We start from the raw sequence: 23,489 nt of genomic DNA on the forward strand, positions 1-23,489 counted from the left end.
AACTCATAAACAGTATGCAGCCCCTGTCCTTCTCTATGGGAGTACGCAGCCATACGCCGCCCTACGCTCACCCACCCTGCACATCTGTGCTGGTGTCCGTACTCGTACGCTGATAGGATGGATTCTGCCTGCGTCCGAACTGGGACACCCGCACTCGTTCGGACCTGCACTTGGGGTGAGCGTGGGGCGCGTGCTCCCATAGAGAAGGACAGGGGCTGCGTACTAATCACACACAGCACTTGTCCTTCCCGGGAGCTTCCCGATACGGCCGTGCACACTGCACGGAGCTGTACGTGCCGGCTTTCTCTCGTGTGATTGAGGGCTTAAAGGAGGATTTTGGAAACTGGCAAGAAAAAAAACAGTAACCAGCCCAGTATTATCCCTCCTATTCCCATCATGCCCCAGCGCTGCTGACTGAGGTAGTCTGCCTGCCGTTTGCCCATGCATGGAATGTGAATGGCGGACAAGGCTTGACCAGGACAAAATCCCTTCTACTTCTTTTGCCCTGACAAGACTTCTTGTTCCTCCTTGATGGTTGATGTATGCCGCTGCTGTGGCACTCTCTGACTGGATGCTGATTGGAAGACCCTCTACTTGAGATGTCCAGCATTGTGGAGACAACCAATTAGCTGGAAGCAATGCATGGTGGGATAGGTAGTCTTGAGAATGGAGATTGCATCACATTAAGCAGCAGGGAAAGAGATGCAAAGCACCCTGGGAATCCAGGAAGTTGTTGAAAAGGATTGGCAGGAGGAAGGCAGCACTCACTACATAAAAGGTTTTTTTTAAGTAAGCTTTGATAGCATTATCAAAAACAACTACTGGTAAATTCCAATATTTGGAGAGATGGAAATAAATGGTCTATATCAGAGCATGAACAATAGTAGGGTTATTTACAAAAGGGTGAAGAGTTTGGAGAAGGCAGGAGAAGTGAACAATCTAGACCAACATAGCTGAACTGGAATGTGAGCTGAATTGGGGAATTTTTCCAAATCAGCTACTTTGGTCTAGATTGTTCTCTTCTCCTAACTCTTCACCTTTTTGTGAATAACCCTGTTTGATGAGCCTAAGACTATGCTTTGAAGACATGAAATCACTAATACAAACCCAATGTATTTATTTTCCGTATATATGTGTAGCACAGACACAGCACTCAGCAAAGTACATATCTTATTTACAAGTGGACTGTTAAAGGCAGGACACTTCCATGTTACTAAGTAGAATGGTCTGAAGCCATCGTGCTTGCAAAAAAGAACCACTTTAAAATGATTGTTTAGTGTATTTTGTAATTTAGATTTCGAGGCATGTGGCTAAATACACATTCAGCAAAGCTCATAATGCTGATTTATTGTCCAATGAGCAAGCTGGAGGCATGACTGGCTGTGCAGTTGGTAAAGGTTTGTAAATCATGTGACTTGCTAAACAGAATTACAAATAATTTTCTAGCTATGACCATATGCAAACATGCATTTCAAATGTTTATTTAGTTGCTTGTGTGGCATTCCAGATTACATTTACATTTTAACTAAAATGTTTCCTTTCCTATATATATATATATATAGTGCTTTGTCCATAACAGAGACAGAAACATACCATATTTATATAAAGTGTTTGCTAACAAGAATGTTTTTTCAATGAAAAAAAGTCTAAACAGGCTGAAATTGTCCCATTGTGTCATTAGAGTTCAGTATGCCTGTTTCGGAGACATAAAACATTTCAGGAATACTTCCTGTGGATGTCATTACATTCCAGAACTCCTTTCCCCCATCAAGATGACTTCCAAAGTTCTTGCCCTGAATCCCAGGGGGCTGTCATTCTTGTAATTGATGATGTTTTCAAGACTAGGTGGACATTAGGTCTCAATAAAGCTTAGAATGAGTGATGTGACTTTGCTATGCTTTTATCCATGAGTTCCACTACTTCATGCTCTTCAAGATTGCAGAAATGGCGTTCTCAAAACAGAAGGCATTTACACATTTCTGCTGCCTTACAGATTGGGAATATAGGAAACGTATTCCTACATTAAGGAATTGTGGACAGAGGTATGCCTAGTTACTGACATTTAAAATATTTTACCAAATAGGTCGGGATAATGATGGCAGGAGGACCATACAGCATGTAGCAGCCCAAAGTTGGTTTCTGCACTTTCAAGTGCTTCTGATTTTCCATGGAAGTTAATGAGAGCTGTTCCAGGCTACACTGGTAACATATGTAATCATACCCTCACACACTCATCAGTAATACCCATATTAATACCCACTGTACATTAAGATAGCTTTTTACTGCCTGGTCTTTAAGGGTTTGGTGCAGTGTTACTTACACAGTACTGTTTTTTTCTCTTACAGCTAGTACATAGAATGATAACCAGCCTTAAAAAACAAATATCAGTCTCTGTCTATGGCTCAGTGCACTCAAAATGACATTATTCTTTATGGCCAGACTTAATCATTCCCTCAGAGTAATCATTCCCTCATATTTTTTTATGTAGGGTGGTCACTTATATATGGATACATCAAGCAAAAGCTGGGGGGAGGGCATAATCTTTTTCTTAAATATACAGTTAGGATTTGTTCACACTAGTGGATCAGTAAAAAAAAAGTTACCACAATGCAATTGTGTAAATAGGCCCTTTTACTTTAAATATTCATCATTCCCATATTAATAACCAAATGTAAAATGAAGAATGTAACATATACTTTTCCACAGTCACTATTTGCCAGGGTAACTGGCACTATACATGTAAATTACTGTGCACATCTATGCATACATAAATCTAATACACAGTGGCCAACAATGGAGACAGACCTACTAGTTTATGGGGCAGAAACACTAACTTCCAACAAGGCTGTCTCTGCCCAGTCCTATTAAAGTTGATCTTCAGTCGGCCATAAAGAAATTAGTCCTACATTGTATGTCTTAACAGTGGACAAGGGGCGGCCACATGACCGTCAAGAGCAGTGGCTTCATAGAGCCAGTCGTATGGTTGGTAGGAAGCCTGCAGTAGTGAGGAGCAAGGTAAGTATTCCTCTGCTTTAAACTTCCCTAGTTATTTTTTATAGGTGACTGGAGTTCAGCATTAAATTAAATTACTTTGTTCTAAATATCTTTTGAAATTTGTTCTGCTGATCTCCAGTTTTTAAAGTGAACCATGAATCTTCTCCATTTAATGCTTCTGATATATTTTTCTAGTTTGCCAGCTCATCCTCTTTTTTCCATGTATATATGTGATGCTGATTGATGTGTACATATTTATAGTGCAGTTCTAACAGAAGTCGCAGCATTAGTTATCAATGCAAACTCATTGTATAACAAAAAAAGAAAAGAAAAAAAAACGGCTCCCTGCCAAGTCTATGACAGCACAGCATGTCTTACCCAGGTTGCCATGGGTGACTAGCGAGCTGGCATCCTGGGGATCCAGCACAGAACAGCCACTGACTAATGACTTCTGGATTCCAAATGACCTTTGATCCTTAATGGTCCAGACAAAACAGATGACCTAGTTAAAAAAGGCACCATGGCCCTGCAAGATTAGAGTTAACATAACAAATAAAACTGGCAAGACTTATAGAGAATGCCAAATGTTTAATGTCTTTTACCCTAGACAACATAATAGTTACCATAATGTAGAAGGACTTTATCCTCAAAAATGGAAATTAAGGTGACAGGCAAAGAAGCACAACACATAACATTTACAAAACAGAAGTTCTGTGACTATATATATAGATATATATATATCGATATTTATTTATTTATTTTTCAAGGGCTATCACAGGAATTTAATTCCACATTAATTGCCATTTAAACAATTTGAAAATTGTCCCTTTTTCAGTATCTATTCTAGTCAGACTTTTTACTTTCTTTAGTTTTAGATTGTGTGGTAAAAGATTAAAGCCACAGTTGGATTTTTACTACTATCCAGGGCTCCATTGAGAGATTTTCTCTCACTTACTGTCCCCTGTGACAATGGTTTTGAAAAATCAGTAAAGCTTTAGTACAGTAAAGCTGGCCAAACATGGCTTGAATTTTGGCTGAGTCCCTCCTGGCTCGACAAACATGGACTGAAAAATTGAAGGAGCCACACAGAAAACTGTTGGCCAAACAGTGACTGCCAAATCAACAGCAGTGACGGTTAAGGTATTCTAGTAGCCGCACTTCTGCGGCTGTTTAAATACAACAGCCAACAGGGGGAGATTCAAATGGTTTTCGGGAAGGTGAGAACCCCCATTGGCACTTCATTGCTATTTGTGTCTTTGTTGCAGATTTTCCAACACTTCCTGTTTTGTTCATTTATGGGACTTTCTATATTTTTGGATATTAACAGTTTTCTTATGGTATAGGTTTAGTGGCCCTTTGAGGAATTTATGTGCTCTGTGTACCAAACACATTGGCCTTTATTATTATACTAGTTATAAAGTATAATGAGAGCAAAGTGTACTATCTTACAGCAACCAATCAAAGGTTGCCTTCCATTTGTCTGACAACACTAAAATTATGAAAGCTGGAATCTAATTAGCTGAAGTTGTTGAGTGACCTTTCACTAGGTAGAATAAATGTCAAAGCATTCTAAAAGATGCCATGTGACGATGGTTCCAGGGTGACTGCTAGTGTAAAGTGGTATTTTCTTGTGCTGAAAACTGCAGCTGTCCACATTGGCAGTCACTTAGTATGAACTGGTTCCAACTATTCAGAATTGTGTGCCATTTCTGATATTGGATATCTTGAACCATTTTAAAAAGAAGGACTAGACAGAAGGAAAGCTGACATGGTGGGCACCCCAGGGTGGGCTGTCTGCATGGCAATATAAACCTTCTTCACTGAATATTATCAACATAGTGATGAAGTCGGACATGGGCAAGTGACAAAGTTCTGTCATCACTCAGGTCTCTCACTCCTGCCAGGCCTCCTTGGCCGAGTCCTCTCAAGCACCCTGCACATATACAGAAATCCGGTCAGGATAAATTATAATCTGTTTTGCTGCATCACTTTACAGACCCTGCCAGAATTGTTCGTGACTAAATCTCCTTGCGATCATGAGAACAGCTTTAAAAAATAATTAAATTCCATCAAGTATGAAAAAAACTCCACCAAATTGCAATAATAGCATGTGACCAGACTATTTGTCTATTAATTTTCAGGCCTGGCGATAATCTGAATGCAGCTCACATGACAGAGGATTTTGGAAATCAAACAGCTATTTTCTACAAAGAAACATAATGAAAAGCATTTCTATCCTTATCACAACATATCTGACCGGGCTCCATGGGGGAGCTGTTTACACAGACATTGTTTAGTGGTTTCTTAAACGCCTGCTCATGTCATGGTAACAAGTAACCACACAGCACTCAACCTGTGACATTCTAGGTGTTTGGGTTAACAATGCATTATGGTTATGTGGTGATTTTCAAAATATGATAATAATAATTTCCACAAATCTAGCCCAATGCAATAAATCAAAACATGCTGAGAAAGCTAAAGTGCAGTAAAATTAAATGAACACAATAGGGCAGTTTGAAAACATTTCCATCCTATCACAACATCTATAAAAATGTTACTGCATTTGGACATCCGCAAAACGTAGAATTTCAGTAGAACCCAAGTTTATACCCGGTTGACCAAGACACCTGTGCTTCCCAATTTCAGCTGGCCACTATGAAGTCAAGATGATTGTACCGGCAAACCTATGTAGTCATAAGGCAGTTAGTGTTGGAGCCCAAGTCAGGTCAGGTAGGTAGCCAAATCTCTTTGTAAGTGGTGCCCACACAAGCCCGAGCCTAAGGCATCTAAATTCCATGGAAGCGGCAGGCTGGCTCCAGTATAATTATTTAATGTCATTTCCTGTGTACCTACAAAGCTCTGTGGTCATGGGGGCGGTAAAGAACATCTACCCTGGCTAGCTTTAATAACGCTCTTAATAAGTTTCTGATATGGGAAAATTAAGTTTCTGTAACGTTTTGTCTTTGCTTGTTATAAGAAGCATCCGTAATGCTGGCAACACATATTTTACAATTCCACCCAGCATTGACAGTCCAGTGTTGGGTAAAATTAAGTATATTCAAAAAAAACATTTTTTTGACACTCGATTGGTTAGGAAATTGCACCCACTACGTTCTACACTAGCTCCATTAAAGTAATGCTTGGAGCACTACTTGACATAATGAATAAAACTGTCTCACTGGAAAGTAAGCATAAACCACGTATGCTGATACATACAAGGTAAAAAATTGTGGGAAGTAACATGGAAGAAATGACATAAGCTCCTGCTTTGTTAAGGATATTGATATTATCTGTGTACATAATCATTACATGCTATATATATATATCACTAATACCGTCCAGTACCGGGGTGTGTCACACTTTGACCCTTTGGAAAGCAGCTTTCTGCTTAAATATGAGAATCAGATTAAATATTAAATAAAATATATTTTACATGGCATAGACTGTCATTTCTCACACTCTGAAAATGCTAGTTGTGTGGCTGTCTGCTGGCTTCAGAATTTTCTCAGTCACTGAACAAGTCAAAGTCAAAGCAAAGTCACTATTCCTGATCTACAATTTTGTTCCAGCTTAATTCTCCATAAAGTATTTAAAGAAGAACTCTGGGGAAAAAAATATTAACCCTTGTGGGGCTAATCTCATTTTCATCTAGGTTCAAAAGTTATACTCCCCTGATGCTCGTAGCCGGCTGGCTGTTGGTGCGCTCCCTCCAGCCTGTCTCCTCTTCGGCTTCAGCGATGGAATGCCCCTGTGGTATTCTCACATCCAGTACACAGTGTATTGGATGTGATGACTCATGGGGCCTTAGACCACTGGATCAGAGGGGGAGAGAGGCTGGGAAGACTGGTCTAACAGCCAGCCAGCTCTGAAGATCACTGAGTACAACTTTTCTATTTTCGCACCTAGAAGAAAACAAGCACTTAGCCCTTCCAGTGTGAGGGTAGACCCACTGCAAGGGTTAAGACATTTTTCTTCCCAGACTTCTTTAGGGCCCATTGACACCACATCCAGATTACTTCCAGACCAGACCAGACTGTTTCCGGACCCAAAATGCATCTCAATGTATCCCTATGCTATTTCCGGCCTTTGTTCCCACCAGCGCAGTCCGTTCCAGACCAGACAAGAAGAATACTGCTTGTCCTATTTTGTCTGGTCTGGAATGCACTGGAACGCATCAAAAACGCATGGAACACACATGTAAGACCATTTTAAGCTTTAAAAAAAATCACGGCAAAATGCGATGCACTATGTTGCCGATCTGTTCCAGATCTGGTCCTGAAAATGGTGTGAACCAAGCCTGAAGGCAGAAGATCAGCATGAGAGTCAGGGAACCAGCATTTCATGAGAGAACAATGGTGATAGTTTACATACAGTGAGGGGAATATATCACAACTGGAGCAGACAAAAACTGGAGCAGATTTGCATTGCAACCAATCAGCTTCTTTCTCTCATTTTCAAATCCCAACTGAACAAACTGAAGAGAGAACCTGATTGGTTGCCATGCACATCTGCTCCAGTTTTGATACATTCCCCTCAGTATTTCCTTTTGGTGGTAGGTCTCTTTAAAAATTGTATTCATTTATTTGTTTTTTTTTAAAGAAACAAATTATACAAAATGAAAATAGCAACTGCCAACTGCCACACATGGGACACCTTCTGTTCAGAAGCTTGATAAAATAGTGTTTTACTGTAATTTGTGTACACAACAAGAGCCTTGAGGATTTCAGAAACATGATGTCTGTGAGTTGTCTTCAAATTTGTCCACCATAAGCACAGAAATCCCTAAATGTAACCTCTGTAACTCTTGCACAAATGATACAGACAGGTCATTGTGTTACCTTGACCATCATTTGGGCAAAATATAAGCTGCTCACTTCGCTAAGACTCTGCAACATGTCTGTGAGGCACGGAACACATTACCTATGATTGATACTGCTTGTGGCAGCCTCCCACAGAAAGCTGGCTACATCAGACAGACTACATCTAACATTTCCCTCAAGAATAAAGAAAGCAGCTTCCTATATTTTATTATTACAATTGTCAACAATATTAGCAAATTTGTTTTTCTCAGTTTTGGATAAAGTGGAGAATGGTTAGAACAACAGTTTTTTTATTTATTTCTCTGTTGGCATCCTATTCAAAAGATTTCCCTTTACTTCCTGTCCCAAAGACACAAGAGGAAGTGAGAGGAAATCTCTCTAAAGTGAGGGGAAATGCCTTATTAGAAAAGCTGTCGCCTGAACAGTTGTCCTCATTGAAGGATTTCCCTTTATGACACTGAACAGACAGTAATATCCGGCATGGGTTCTAACCCTTCCATACTCTATCAAAATCTAAAAAGTGACATATGTCAGTGACGTGTCATATGTCAAGTCTGTGAGTGTTATAATTAGTGTAAAACTAATTTTATGTATGTAAGCCATCATGAATGATTGTCTTAAGAGTGCAGGAACGAAGGGCTCCCAGCTCTGTATAGCATTTTGCTACATAAAGCATCATTTGTTTTATGGTGCTGTCTACTTGGCAATTGCAGCATGACAGTATTGTTTCAATCGGCTTTTCAACACAGGATTTATTGTGAAATAATTTCATATTTCCTATTTAGAAGTGGCTCCCCAATAATTATTATATTTAAATATGGTTATTACACTTAGAAAGCATGCAGATCTCAGATCCAAGCAGTTGCTAACTCTTAGGCCTCGTGCAGATGCAGTGCATTCTGGCCCGATTCTGACCAGAACGCACTGTCTCGCATTGCGGCCGGCTAACTTTTTTGTGGGGCAGGAGGGGGGCGTGGCGGTCCATTGAAGTGAATGGCACCGTAGCCCTCCGGCCACGATGGGATCGGCCGCATGGGATCGCAAGGCACATTATGGCTGCGGTCCAGTCCGGTCTGATCAAAATGCTGCGAGCACTATTTTGATCAGACTCTGTATACCTTTGTAAAGCCAGCTGCTGACTTTACAATAGAAGTGATTCTGGCGGCCCAGCTGCCGTTAGATCGCATCTATGGGCCGGTAAAGTGCCTGCCCCCCTCCCAAAACCCCCGCCGTGTTTCCCGGGCTCCCCTGCCCCTTTTACGTGCTTGGGACCGGCATGTCAGGTCCTGGTGGGAAGCTGGTGAGGAGAGCGGCAAACTTCCGTTCATCGATCTTCTCAGGTCCCTAAGCTGGCATTGCTCGGCTACTGAAGCTGAGCAATAAGCTATTGAAGTGCGATCTGAACTTCAAAAGCTTATTTAAAGTGAAATGGTGATACTGGGGGGTCTTTTGGATCCCCAGTATCACCTTAAAGAGGACCTGTCACTGGCAATATGCTCTCACATAGCGCGCATGCATTCACGCAAACATGCAAAAACGTTGATCGCGCTACACATGTTGGGTATCGCCGCGCATGCCAGAGTGAGAGCAATAATTCTGGGGCCAATATTTACGCGTATCTCTAAACTGATGACCCAACCTGTAGGGGCTGTTAAAGCATCATCTATGAAGTTTTTGGGGTACTGAATTGTCACCGTTTCAGACGCATGCAATTTTTAACCTGGGCATGTTGGGTATCTGTTTACTCGTTATAACCTTATCTTTTATATTTTTTTAAAAATTGGTATTTTATTGTGTTTTGGGGAACTAAAATTAACTTAAGTGCATTTTTCACAAACGTTTTGGGTTTGATAAAGAGTTGTGCTAATATCGTGGAACATAAACACTTGCAACTGCATCCATTTTATTCTTCAGGGCGTTGGCTTTGAGAAAATATATAATGTTTTGGGGGTTTGAACTAATTTTCAGGCCTAAAATGTGGATTATAACGTGTGTGCAAAAGACAGGGGAAAAAAAGGTCTTGGTAGTAAAGGGGTTAAGCAAGATGCAACACATGCCTCTTTTATTTAGACAGTAGTAATTTAGCCCAGGTTTTAGCTTTAATCACAACACTACCACAGTTAATTATTTTTCTGAGTTGCAATATTGCAGAATAATTCTTGGCCTGCACGCTGAAGCAGTTCTCGAGCATTAATACTTAAACGGTTCTTATGTGCCACATCTGTCATTCTGTCCCAAAGTCTATGAGGCACAACCAAGACTGTGCAAGCCTATTGATTTCCCTTGCATTTATTTTAATTTACTTAACCATTGAGAAATACATGAGAACATAAAGGGTAACTGTCCATTACCACCTTGTACGCAAGCACTGTTTTTCTTCCGATCCAAGTTAATATTTCCCAAGAAATACAATTTGTTTGCCATGTACAAATGAATTATAAAAGGCCTCACACCTGTTTTTGCTTGCTAACTGGTGCACTGAGGTATTCTATAATGTACTTAAAGATTGAATACATATGAAGGCCTTATTACATCTGTGTGCAAAGGGTGGTAAATTAGGCCCTAATTACATTAACAGGGAGGCTGGCTTCCCAGCTTAAATTTTACATGAGCTCTCAATATAAATCCAAAGGCACTGCTGTGGTTTCTTTACGAGCGAGTGATTATAGTAACTTCCTATGTGGTCACTAAATATTCTGTTTACAAATAAACTGAGAAGCTTTGAGCCAACATGCCTGCATCCGTTATTTTATCTCTCCCGGTTTTTTTCCCAGTTTTTTTTTAACAGACCCTTGCTACACAAGTGAGGCAGCAACAATCAGGAGGCCCGGTTTCAACTAATTACTCTATCACATAATTTCACAAATTGCCTTTTCACAGGGGAGCCAAGTGCAAAACAGGCTCACAGTGGGATTTCAGACAGCAGCTTTCATTTACTACTCATTTCTTGTTAAATTAAACAAGAAAGAAGGGGAGGGAAAAAAAAAGAAGGCTTGCAAATGAGGCGGGCAATTGTAGATCATAATCATACTGCTCAGACAAAGGATTCTGCGACACTGTGTATCTTTTAAAGGTTGTCTGGAATATCCCAACTCTTGTAGGCTTTTGTGCGTAAGGTGTGAAAAACATGCACTTTCACTGAATGCTGTTCAGTCTTGAGAACTAAAATAACCGTTGAAGTGCTTAAGTGATTTTCTTTAACAGGAAAAAGTAAAAACGAAAATAAAATTGGTCTGTTGCTTTAACATTCTGGTGGAATATTCCAAGATGCTTGAAAACATATAATACATAGGTTTTATGGAAGGACATAATTTGGTTTTGTATCAGCCTTGTAAATTGCTAGATGTTTAGGAATCTGGTAAGGGCTAGTAATCACAAACCTGTTGCCAGTGCACCCAGGCCATCTAAGCACTCTTGAGGTTAGTAGATCAGCATTATTTATCATAGTGTGAAAAAGCATGCACCGCAGAGACGACTGTTCGTGGCAGTGAATGTTGGTGCATGCAGAAATATCTCAACAAATATGAAACCAAAGAAAATATAAAATGAGGAACTTATTAAAGTGTATGAAAACCCTAACTTCTACTATTTGTTTCCCTTTGGTTTTCTAAATACGCTCAACCACACTGCACTTGATCGAGCCGCATCACACAATTTCTTTCTCCTTTTTTTTTGTAGAACTTTACTGAAATGTCACAAGTGACATTTCATTTAGTTCTATGGGCTCACCGCGGTGCAATGCTGTGGTACCGCATCTCACTGCAGTGTTGTTAAAAAAAGCACTTCCACTATTTCCACCACCATCTCCATTCACATAAACTTGCAAAATTGGCTCTAAAAAACATTCAGGTATAACCTCTCAAAAGAAGCACTATCAAAGAAATAAGCCTCAAACATGCAGTAGTCTGAAAAAAATTAAAGAAGCTGATATAATTTCTCAGTTTGCACAATGCACACTTCTCTTTAGCCCCTAAATACTCTATCTATATTCTTTCACACATGAGTCACACAACTTTCACCCAGTATTCACCCATTTTACAACTGAAGCCATTTAGAAAAATGTGTTTATCTTGGGTTAGAGTCATGTGAATCTTGTGTGAAACATTTTAACTGGACCCCAAAGTGTTGTGCAACACACTTGTGGAGCATTTTACCGGGCAATGCCCACAGGCATAATGCGCATATTGTTATGCAAAAGATACATACACAGTTTTGTGCATATTTCATTTTGAAAGAGTTATCTGTGTTGGAATTAGTAAATGGCCCTTATCTTTTGAAACGGAGATTGCCTGAGGTTTACTAACAAACATTTGAACTTTTGTATCGCAAGATGAAAAACAATTCAGCGTAAACTGTTATAAAAGTGATGCTCATAAAACCTTATATCAGATTGCTTTAACACATTTTAAACATTGGCTCTCACTTTATTCTTGGACTACGCTGCATGAACTTCAGTGTGAGAAGAATGTCAGTCCAAATGTGTTTGTAATTACGCAAAGCCTCATGATATTATAATGACGTTGTTTCTGTTTAGCTGGATTGATTTTAACAGTTTTTGTGAACTGCATGCTATATTTAGAAATGTGGAATTTTCCTGCCGGGCATCTCTCTATCTATGTCTACCTTGTTATCTATCTATCTATCTATCTATCTATCTATCTATCTATCTATCTATCTGTTAAGCTGGTCATACATTGCTCAAATTTCAGCCAAGTCCTGCTGACTCAGCCGAAATTCGACCCATCAGCACCCCTCCATTTGTCCAAAGTCTATTTTTCTATCAACTTATTTGAACGAGTCGGTCTACAAATTCTTGGCTGGACAGTAACTGCACTCAATCAGCTGCCGTCACTGTTCATGTATGCTGACAGCGGTGGGCACTGGCTATCAGAATACAATAGCTGCGCGGGAGATTACTCCATTCAGGCCATTTAGTGTAGATGGAGGAATCTATTAAATGTTTTTCATTTAGCCCACAGTGTACAGTATGTATGGCCAGCTTAACTCAGCAAGCATTATCAGATGCTGCTTGGAAACATCTACAAAAGGAGACATCGTACAGTGCTTGATGATTTAACAAAACGATAATTATAATAAGAACCATCTTTTTGAGTTTAGTCGCTTTCAGAAACAATTTAATCCCGCTCAGCTGGATTACTGCATTTACTACCTATAACAGAAAATTGAGTCATTACATCAGATTTCCTTTTATATCCCCTAAAGGTGCCCATACACCTTACAACCATCGCAAGACTTTTGTCTTGCGATGGTTGTAAGCTAATTAAAAGCTTGTGCGATCTGCCCATCTTGGACAGGCAGATCGTACTTGCGATCATCGAAAGCCCGCCCTGCTGAGGACTCCCATGACTGCAACGCTGAACGGGCAGTGTTCGCTTGCGCACACCAGCCCGTTCGGCATTTGTCTTACTTGCATGCCACAAACCCGCCGACAATCGTACGATTCTCGGCAGGTTTTGAAGCATGCTCGCTGGACAAAAGACGTGCGACCGTACAGTAGAAACGGTCGCACGCCTTCCATACACCTTGCGATTATCGTACGATTGCAGGATTTCCCGCGATTATCGTACGATAATCGCAAGGTGTATGGGCACCTTAAGGCTAGACACCCTATGTAAAAGGGAGTCTGCAGATCTGACTACTACTGGCTTATTGACCTAACCAGAGTTGAAGCACAGATGCCTTAACCTTTACCAGATTTGGCAACTCAAAAGAAACGGACAAAACTGACAAATCTGGCCTTTTCACACCCCAAGTGATCTTTCAGGTTGATTATGGGATGGACAGTGAGGGAACAAAAGAGGTCAGACCAGTATGGTTACAGCTTTCATGCACACACCATATTGGAGAGTGTATATAGGTTTAGGACAACGGCAACAACCATCCTTGCCATTTGCTGTTCCAATGTATGTCCCACAGCCATTGAACTGAAAATCAACAATAGTGGAGGAACCTGAATCATGTATAAACTGATACTTCAGAGAAACAATACCTGTAGTATCATAATAGGTTTGACATTGTGGCACTTGGTCCTGTCAATTGATCCTCTAATAAGAACCCCCTCACCCCCAATTGCTAGAAGAGACAGAACCTCTCCTTGAACAAGCAATTTGAAATGCCAGAAGAAGAAATGCTCTATCCTGTGGTCATGAACACAAACTCTTAAAAAAATCAAGGTCAACTAAACAACTCTGCACATAAAGTAGAAAAATGCTTTAAAAGCCACCAATGCACTTTAATATTGGTTAGATTGGTTTTAACCTCTTGCCGTCCGTCCGAGATGCACTGCTGCATCTGCGGGTTGCCGTCTCCAGACGGCAATTTTTTTCTGCTCGCGCGCGCCCCCTAGCGGGCACGCACGGGCAGAAAAGACCCGACAATGCACACACCCGGTACCGGGTGTCACACATATAGACGATCAGCGGGTCCATAGCCCAGGAACGGCTCCGAGGGCGTCAGGAGGAGGAGGACGGGAGATCAGCTCCTTGCTGATCCCCGTCCGGGCTGTGAATGCAGAAGTGATGTGTGTTACATCACTTCCGCATTCACCTGTCAGTCATCTGGAGAGAGAACAAGCTGATAAAGCAGATCTCTGCTTTATCAGCTTCTTTTGGGGTCCATAGGTGATATTAGGGGTCCTAGAGACCCCTAATATCTCCATAAAGAGGACCTGTCAGTGTGCCTTTGCTATTATATAGGGGGTTGTTATCCCCCTATATAATAGCAATAACAATAAGTGCAAAAAAAATATATAAATAAAAAAAAAGAAAAGTAACACATAACAAAATAAAATAAAATAAAATAAAAGCCACATATAAAAAAAGGGGAAAAAACCCCCCCAAAATGTTTAACTCCCCCACCCCCACGTTTACGCGCCTATAAACGTAAATACGCGTCCGGTGCCCCAGCGCGCAAAAATTACAATTGCGCTACACATGTTACATATCGCCGCGAACGTCGCAGTGAGAGCAATCATTTTAGGGCCATCAATCACTGATAACACTAAACTGATGAGCGGTAACAGCTTTTAAAGCGTCGCCTAGGGCCAATTTTGGGTATTATCGTTTTTTGAGGTTTCGCGCGCGCACGCAATTTTAAGGCTTGACATGTTTAGTGTCTTTTTACCCGACGTGACCCCATCTTTTATATTTTACCAAAAAATTGGGTAATAATAAATGTTTTATCATTTAATATAGGGGAAACTGTTTTTTTTTTTTAAATTTCGGTAATTTTTCCTTAATATAGTAAAAAAATAAAACCCCCAGTGGTGAATAAATACCACCAAAAGAAAGCTCTATCTGTCCCCAAAAAAGGGTATAAAATTCATTTCAGTACAGCGCTGCATGACGGAATAAATGTCAGTTAAAGTACCGCAGCGCTGAATACTGAAAAATGGCCTGGATGGGAAGGGGGTTTAACACCGCGGATGTCAACTGGTTAATAATGGTATTTTGAATTTACCTTTATCACACCATATTGTAGCCTGACTATAGATGTTTTGTATATAAATATATATTTGTTTTTTTGCATGTGTGGAAATGATTACACAGACTGAAAGCAAAAAGGCAATGTCAGCCAAAGACGTTAACAATGTAAATATATGAAGAGTCTATAAAATTCTCAGGTCCCTGCAACAGTTTAAAGTGTACATGAAAGCATTAGTTACTATGGCGAGTCACCGCAGAATGCGTCTGTACTAGGAACCATTTCTCCTGAAATAATCTGCAGAAAATTATCAAAGGGTTTCCTTATGGCTTTGGAAAAAGGATCCTGAAAATAATAAAACATAATGTGGCATGACATGAAAGTGCCCCGATTTGCATTTTGCATGGTTTTATCATACTAAGTTGAAAATCAGGTAGTGTCAATTAAGGGCTCTGCATAATGTATAGTTATTTGAAACTCTCCCCTGATCGACTAACTAATAGTGACAAATGGGGAGAGAATTTCATGGCAGTTAGTGCTTCTAAGAAGACCTGAAGTTAACCTCTCAGGGCATTAACTAGCAGGAAATGAGCAACCTGAAGGTCGCTATTGCGATCAGAACATTTTCAGAGGTATTTTAAAGGTTTATTCTTTGCTTACAGTAGACTTTAAATTTCTCTTTTTCTTTAACCATTTGCAAATTAATTTTCTTGTGCAGCTGTTGCAATAACTGAGTAGAACATTGTATTAAAGTGAACCTAATCTTAAATAAAACTATTAAACTATAAAATTAAGCTCTGGGTATGGTAAGAGTTTAGATTGGCAGATCTTCGCCTTCAGTAGAGATCACGCGACCTTATGCTTAGGCCACCAGACACTTCGATAAGTGAGCAGAATTTTCTCCAGTAAAGGTATTTCATTCTTTTTATTACTCTTTGTTTAAGAAGACTGTTAACCTTTGTTAGATTCTGATTATAACAATGCTGTATGGACCCACGTTAGGTTATATCAATCTAACTTTGATTTTAGAATACTATGTTGAAATGAGTAAATGTTAAAAGAGAACTATGAGGTAAGTGTTTTTTCCCATAGCTCTATTTAGGGTCACAGGAGGACATATATCAACCTCCTCCCGTGATCCAAAGTTCAGTATATAGCGGGATATTGCCTGCGATATATTGAGAGCGCCGCAGCCGGGACGGATTCCGACAATACTGTCGAGATCCACCCAGCTGCGTGAGTGACAGCTGGCTTTGCCTATTTATAGGCAGAGCCAGCTGTGTCCGCCCCCTCCCCTGTTCGTTCCTCCACTCAGTGCTGGAGGATCGGAGAGGGGAGGGGGGAATCCCTGTGGGGAGTCGTGACTGACAGTCACCGCTCACTGCAGGGAGACGATCGGGAAGTGAGCGGATCGGCGGCATGTTTCTGCTCACTTCTCGATCAATAGAGCCGACCTGTGGCAGCTTCTTTGTCACAGGTCGGCTCTAACTATGAGGATGAGTGGAAATCACTCACCTCATAGTTCTCCTTTAAAGTGACATTAAACTTTGCTCTTTTTTTTGTATGGAAGGAAGGCACAGCTCTGTCCCCGCATCACTGACTCCCCCGCCCCCCGCATGGGTGCCTACATCAGCTAAGCGGCTGCTGTGGAGGCATCCGTGCATGCTCGTTCCTGGCCTTGCCTGTAGTAGCTGTATGCGTCCATAGACCCACACGACCCTGCGGCATACCACGTCCCTCCTCTCCGCCCAACAGGTTGATTGATGGCAGAAGGAGCCTATAGCTCCTCTGCCCTCAATCTCCTCCCCCGCAACCAGGAAGTTCGGAATGGAGGATCACTTCGGGGAACAGAGGTGGTGACAAATGGCACTGACAATAAGTGTGCTGTGATGGGGGACACAGAAAGTACTGGACATATTGTACCTTAATGCAGAGAATGCATTAAGGTAAAAAAATGCCCTGCCTTTATTACTAAAGCAACAAATCAATGTCTGCATGTCACGCATTTACTTTTCAATACAACATAAAGTGCCCATGATCATAGCACTGTAACTTGTACAATGCACTCAAGTGCTTGTGCCTAGTGCATGAGGGTAAGATAATTTAACTATACTCATTATTGGATAATGCAGAAAACATGAGGGGGGAGTGAGCAGTCACAAGTCTCTATGCAGCTTAAATAAATTGTATGGCTCTCCTGTTTCTCTATTGTAATTGGTGCATTGTGCAGTCCATTGGATGTTATAAATAAAACAGAAAGAATGCTGTCTATATTAACATATTCTGGTTTTATTTACTTATTTTGTTATATTATTATGACATGGTTAGGGGTGGGATCTGCTCAAAATAGCTTCATTGCTTATGTCTGGCAGTATGACATCTAAAAGTTATTTATCATAAAAATGTTGACAGATTAAACCAAATCAGTACTAATTTGTTAATAATTATGAAAAACCCTCCTGTGGCAGAACAATGTCCAATGATCATCTCTGCCAATGTAAGTAGTTGTCCCTGTGTGATCTAAATATCCATATGGATGATCATATTCTAGAATTAAACAGCTGGATCTGCTCATTAATGAACAACTAAACCTACTGCAAACATTGTTATAAAACCCGGAAAAGGCACTTTTTAAAGATTATTAATCAAATACTTCTATCCAATTTTACAGCAGCATTTCCAGTAACACCATTTACACCAGTCAGTTTCCCTGAATTTGCTTACAATCTAATGTGTCTGACAAAGTCATACACAAAGGGGACAGATGATTGGGGAGTTGGAACCCATATTAACTAGAGAAGAACATATAAATACCCCAAAAATAGCATCCCTCATGGGAACTGAACTCTGGGCTCCACTCTTAGGGCCAGTGTCAACTGGTTGGGCAAATGCAATGTGCTTTTGACATGGGTTTGAGATGCTTCTGAGTTCATTCAAAAATGATTGATCAGCTGCATGTATTAGTAACAACACTATTAACTGACATGTGATTGTGCCAAGAGAGTGGACAAGCATGCAACTGAACACCACTGGACTGGCAAAAAGGAATGTCTCAATGTTTGGTAGCATAGATTTTCTAACATGAGAAAAGCTATAAAATTCTGTTATCTTTTGGAATGCTCAAATTAGCATATCACTAATCCTGGGCAATCAACAAACAGCATAAATAATAATTATTCAAATTTTATTTATGTTTTCCTTTTTCTTTAACAAGCATGATCCAAAAGCCTTTAGTATAAGATGCACTGACATGATGCACCTATATGTTTACAAGTTTGGTTATGATGCAAATTAACAAACAGAAAGGTTAATAAAGATAGGCTTAATGCCCCAAAAATAAGCATATGTGTACTTCGGCAATGTACAGCACAGAGGCACAGAGATCACAATCTATTTGTGAATCAGTGATACCTGGTCACAGAATGAACCACTCCGAACCTATTCAGACAATGAACTATATTTTACTAGCCTCTGGGGAGCACACAGGAAGAAATTATTACACATTGTTGATTTCCTTTGGATGTAGGAAATGAGCAACATAACTCTCACTATGAACTTAAGTAAATATTTATCTAGTGATAGTAATGCAAATAAGTGTAGGGATTTTTATTACAAGTGTTTAACTTCAGATTTATTATTATCATACAGCAAATGTTACCATGGCTCTTTTATCTATCTAGAGGACACATTACAAAGCAAACAAAGGCCTAGATCTGTTCATCTGTCAATGGATGGCATTCAACCTTTCAGGAACAGAAAGTTTTTTTGTTTTTTTTTTATATCTTGCAATGTACATTCAGTTTCCCCTTTTTACCAGTACTCTGTGTACTCATGGGATGTATAATAATTGTCATAGGACCAGCCTACAAAATATTAATGTCGCATGCTGAGGTGACTGCATGTTGGCTGTGTCTAGTATTGATGTAATTAGATAATGGCACTTAAAATTAATTTGCTTTGGAGCAAAAGACACTAAACTGAGCACATTAGTTTAGGCCCTAAATCTGCATTAAAGTTTCAGACATAGAATACACAGGGGCCCATGCACAGAAACAGTTTGGGCCCCTAGCAATGCTTATCAGTTTTGCTCCACATATGTTATGACCTTTTGTAATAATACCGACTGGAGAGACTATACCAGCAACCTGCAGGACACCTAATATATATTATACTCCTTGTCTATAAGATTTGTCTCCGTTTATTCTACCATTTACGAACTCCTTCACACCAACTGCACCTCCATTGGCATCACCAGTCCCACTTATATTACTTCCTGTAATCTTAGCATCACCAAGAGATCCTGTCCATGGCTAAATCCCTTAGAGAGCTTAGTGTCTATTTTAGGATTTTGCTTTACCTTTCTATACATAAGAAGGAACTATTTGTTCTAGTGTTCAACTAAAACTTCTGAGATCTGCTGCAACTTCTGATGCAATTCCAGTACAGGTCAGTGCTACTGTTTTGCTTATATTAGTGGAACCACATTTTTCATAGTGCCTAATTGTGGTGGAGTGACCCTTTTTGCTTCATGAGACAGGAAATTGCCATGTGGTGTGGATGCTTTGTATGGCACTCTGAACAGTGCATGGCAGCATGGATAAGGAGATGAACTGGGGCCCCTGAAGAAGTCACAATATCTGGGGCTGTTTGGTAAATAATCATAGAGATGAATGTGCAGTTAGAGCACCACCCCCAGCAATCTCAGAGTTTTGTTGTGTTCTGGGATACCGCTCATAATATGTAGTCATAGTTCCTGTCTTCCTACTTCCCAAAAAAACTTAAGCTTACCATCCCTGTTGACATGCATTGTGATATTCTGTGCTGTTATTGCAGAATTGCAAAGATCAGCCCACTGCTGTGGGACTGGGAACATAATCAGATATGGAGGAATAAATGTCAAAAAGCTGGTAACCTGTCAAACCTATCAGTATCCGACATCAGACTAGCATCGTCGCTGATGGGGCCCTAGCTTGTCTCAAAGCCGCTGGAGCGGCAATGCTGGGGCCCTGCGCTGCTAGGGCCAGGCCTCCGCCTCCTCGCCCTTCACCGTTAGCCGATAGTCATGTAAGGGACCCGGTTTACGTGAGTATCGGCCGTACCCCCTGATGGCTGCCCTGTATCAACTACATGATCAACAAATGTTTCTAGTTGGATGAGACGGGGGCAGGGCACAGTTGGCCATGGACAATAAGATGTTATTAATCCGGCCCTTAATATGCTAGGAAGCTGTTTTGCTTTGGGGGTTATTCACAAAGCTGCCGTAGGCCGAACGCTGTTCACCTATTCACTTCAGGCGTACATCAAGTGGCTTTGGCATGTTCAGCCGACCCGAAGTGCAGAAGGAGTTCGACTCAGCATCTGGACAACATCTGGATCGGTTGAGCCATACCTCCGGCAGGCTACTCGCTGCTGTTCAGCCTATTCTCATAGATTCCGAACAGCAGTGACCTCTGGTGTTACCGAGCAGAATAGAAATAGAAAACGATTGGGCGGAGCTAGCAGTGACAGCTAGCTCCGCCCAACTGTTTTCTATTGGCTGGGACTAGCTGTCATTACAATGAGAGCTTGTCAGAGCCGGCAGGGATATGAAAGCCGACTCTGCTAAGCTCTCATCCTAATGACAGAACAGCCTCCGCTGGTTACCTGGTAACCAGCGGAGGCTGTTCTGTCATTAAGATGAGAGCTTAGCAGACTCAGCTTTCATATCACTCTCCTAAGCTCTCATCGTAATGACATATGGGCTGGTAACCAGGGACGCCCATCTGTCATTACACACAGAACCCGGCAAAGCCGCCGTGTAATGTCAGAACGGCGTCCCTGGTTACCAGGTAACCAGGGACGCCGTCCTGTCATTGCACACAGAACCTGGAGGAGCCGCTGTGATGGCTCCGACTGTGATGGCTCTGACGAGTTCTCAGTGTAATTACCAGGTAACCAGGGAAGCCGTTCTGAATCTGCAAGTGGCCGGAGCCATCCGTGAGATAACGGCTGGATCCGCCCTGCTGTCATTAGGCCAGCTTCGAATTTCCCCTGGGCTCAGTCGAGCCAAAGCAAATGCCTTCAGCTCGACTGAGTCCCTCGGCCCACTTCGGGAGCTGTACGGGCTATAGTGAATAGCCCATACAGCAGCCCTTTGGTTCTACTGAGCCGAAGGGGTCCTGGGGCCGGAGCTAGCAGAAGGATCAGCCGAAGCTACAGCTAGATCCTTCGGCAGCTTTGTGAATAACCTCCTTAGTTTAGTAGCAGACATAATGAAGAGTGCTCCTCTAATATCAGGTGTATTTTTAATCAATGGTTCACTTAATACGTATCAAACTAGCTTGTACAGCATATGTACTGATAAGTTAACCGCAGTAAGTGTCTGAGAGTAGACTTACCGTTAGGTGTTGGAACAGCCACGCCCTCATGATGTTTGTGGCCACTTTGGGAAAGATACCACGCTTTTTGTGACGTTTTTTGTCTTTGTCTGGGTCATCGTCATCCCCCGTACTCGGTGAGGCTACACTGTTGTCCAACCCATCGCCTGTAAATGAAAAAAGAACAGAATACATTTATTGATTGCTCTGAAATGAGAAGAGCAGGCATAGAATATAACAGTAATACTGACATAGAGAATTAAACCATAAGTACAATATGTCAGTTTTAGGGTTATTGCAACTACAAATCCTCCATCTTTAAAGACCGCTGATGGTTACCTTCACAAATTGTTCAACCCAAATTGCAAAGAGCTGCCTATAATTTATGTGTGGAAGAGATGTGGCGCTTCTAGGTGAAGCCTGAAAGCTCCAAAATGTGAATTTGAGGATATAATTTATTTAAAAAACAAAAACATACTGCTATAGTTATCATTTGGAATATTTCCACAGTACAGAGCAACAAAAACTGCAAGCACTGCAAGTGAATGTGGCAATAGCAACTTGGTGCAAAATCAACTGAAGGGAGACTTTCTTCTACTCCTGACAATATCCAATGGAAAACTCGCTTTGAGATTTTTATTTGGTGTGGTTAATACATGGTGGCAATGTTTCAAGATTGGCTTGATGAAGGAGGCTGTACGCCTCTGAAACATTGCCACCAAGTATTATCCACACCCAATAAAAATCTCCGAGTGAGTTCATCATTATAAAACATGAGCTTTTGACTTAATTTTGCTTCTATGAACTAAGGGTAGCCATAGAATTGGGGATCTCTTAGCGTGAATAACAGCTGGTATAAGATTTTAATTTGCTTACAAGAATAGGGCTATACCAGCACCTGACACTAGGCTTTCCCCAACTCACAAGGGTGTATGGTTCAGTCTCTTTTCCTCATAAAAAGGGGATGAACACTGTTCAGTCAGAAATAGAGTTTGCAATATTTTGAAAATTCTTGCATGCAATAAAAAGTCCTAATCGTTGCTTTGCTTTTAACCCACACATGGCTCAATTTTTACATGCAATGTTTCTATCTGCTGAATCTCATCCATTTATAGGGCTGTTTATGGACAGCTTCAGACAACTTCAGGCAACTTCAGACAGCACAGGATATCTAGAGGCAGCATATGATGGATGGTTCTAGTGTTGATGGGCCAGAAGTCATATGATTGGGTGTTATATGAGTGCACACACATTTCTTGGGCAATTCTTTCAATAATAACAAAAGAAACCATGTGCAGATACAGAATTCAAATCTATGATTTATACATTCTCGCATTGTTTTATCAGAAATGCTCAGTCAAAAACCAAATACTTCAGTGCACAGGAAAAATCCTCCAATCAGCACACAGGAATTCATACCTATCCATAATCTGTTTGATAAGCAAGTACATTAGAGAAGTTTGGGAGCAAGCAGCACCAGTGCCATACAGCTTTTATTATCTCCTGATGTTGCTGCTCAAATTGTCATATAGAGCCATATTCGTTTGCATCACGTGTTTGTGGCCACCTAACCTTAGTGCTACGCAATGAAACCAATAAGAAAATGGGTAACAATTTACATCCACGATAATAATGTATGGAATAAGATGTATTTGTTGTTTACTTCTGAGAAAAATTTGAAGAAAGTGCAAATGATATGCAAATGAACAGCCGGCTAGTAGACACATGGTTGCAAATTGGAGCTACTAGGTGGGAGTGAGAAAAATCTGAATCTATAGTCAAGATGGAATAGAACTACCCACAGTAATAGTGAATTATTTTCGTCGCTTAAAGGGACAATAATTTGGAAAATTGTTTAGTGCACAGAGATGCCAAT

At 40.8% G+C, this 23,489-nt stretch overlaps 1 protein-coding gene across 4 annotated transcripts in view; it reads right to left on the reverse strand.

Annotated features, from left to right (window-relative positions):
• The window catches only part of MEIS1 (Meis homeobox 1), a 146,424-nt gene that overhangs the window by 53,856 nt on the left and 69,079 nt on the right, over positions 1–23,489 (reverse strand). For all 4 annotated transcript variants that reach the window (XM_018563904.1, XM_018563906.1, XM_018563905.1 and 1 more), the window contains one exon: positions 21,635–21,780. In XM_018563904.1, the coding sequence (XP_018419406.1) occupies positions 21,635–21,780 (146 nt within the window). The remainder of the gene's footprint in view (positions 1–21,634; positions 21,781–23,489) is intronic.

The sequence above is a fragment of the Nanorana parkeri genome, unplaced genomic scaffold, assembly GCF_000935625.1.
Source record: "Nanorana parkeri isolate BGI_ZX_2015 unplaced genomic scaffold, ASM93562v1 scaffold709, whole genome shotgun sequence".
Classification (NCBI taxonomy): domain Eukaryota; kingdom Metazoa; phylum Chordata; class Amphibia; order Anura; family Dicroglossidae; genus Nanorana; species Nanorana parkeri.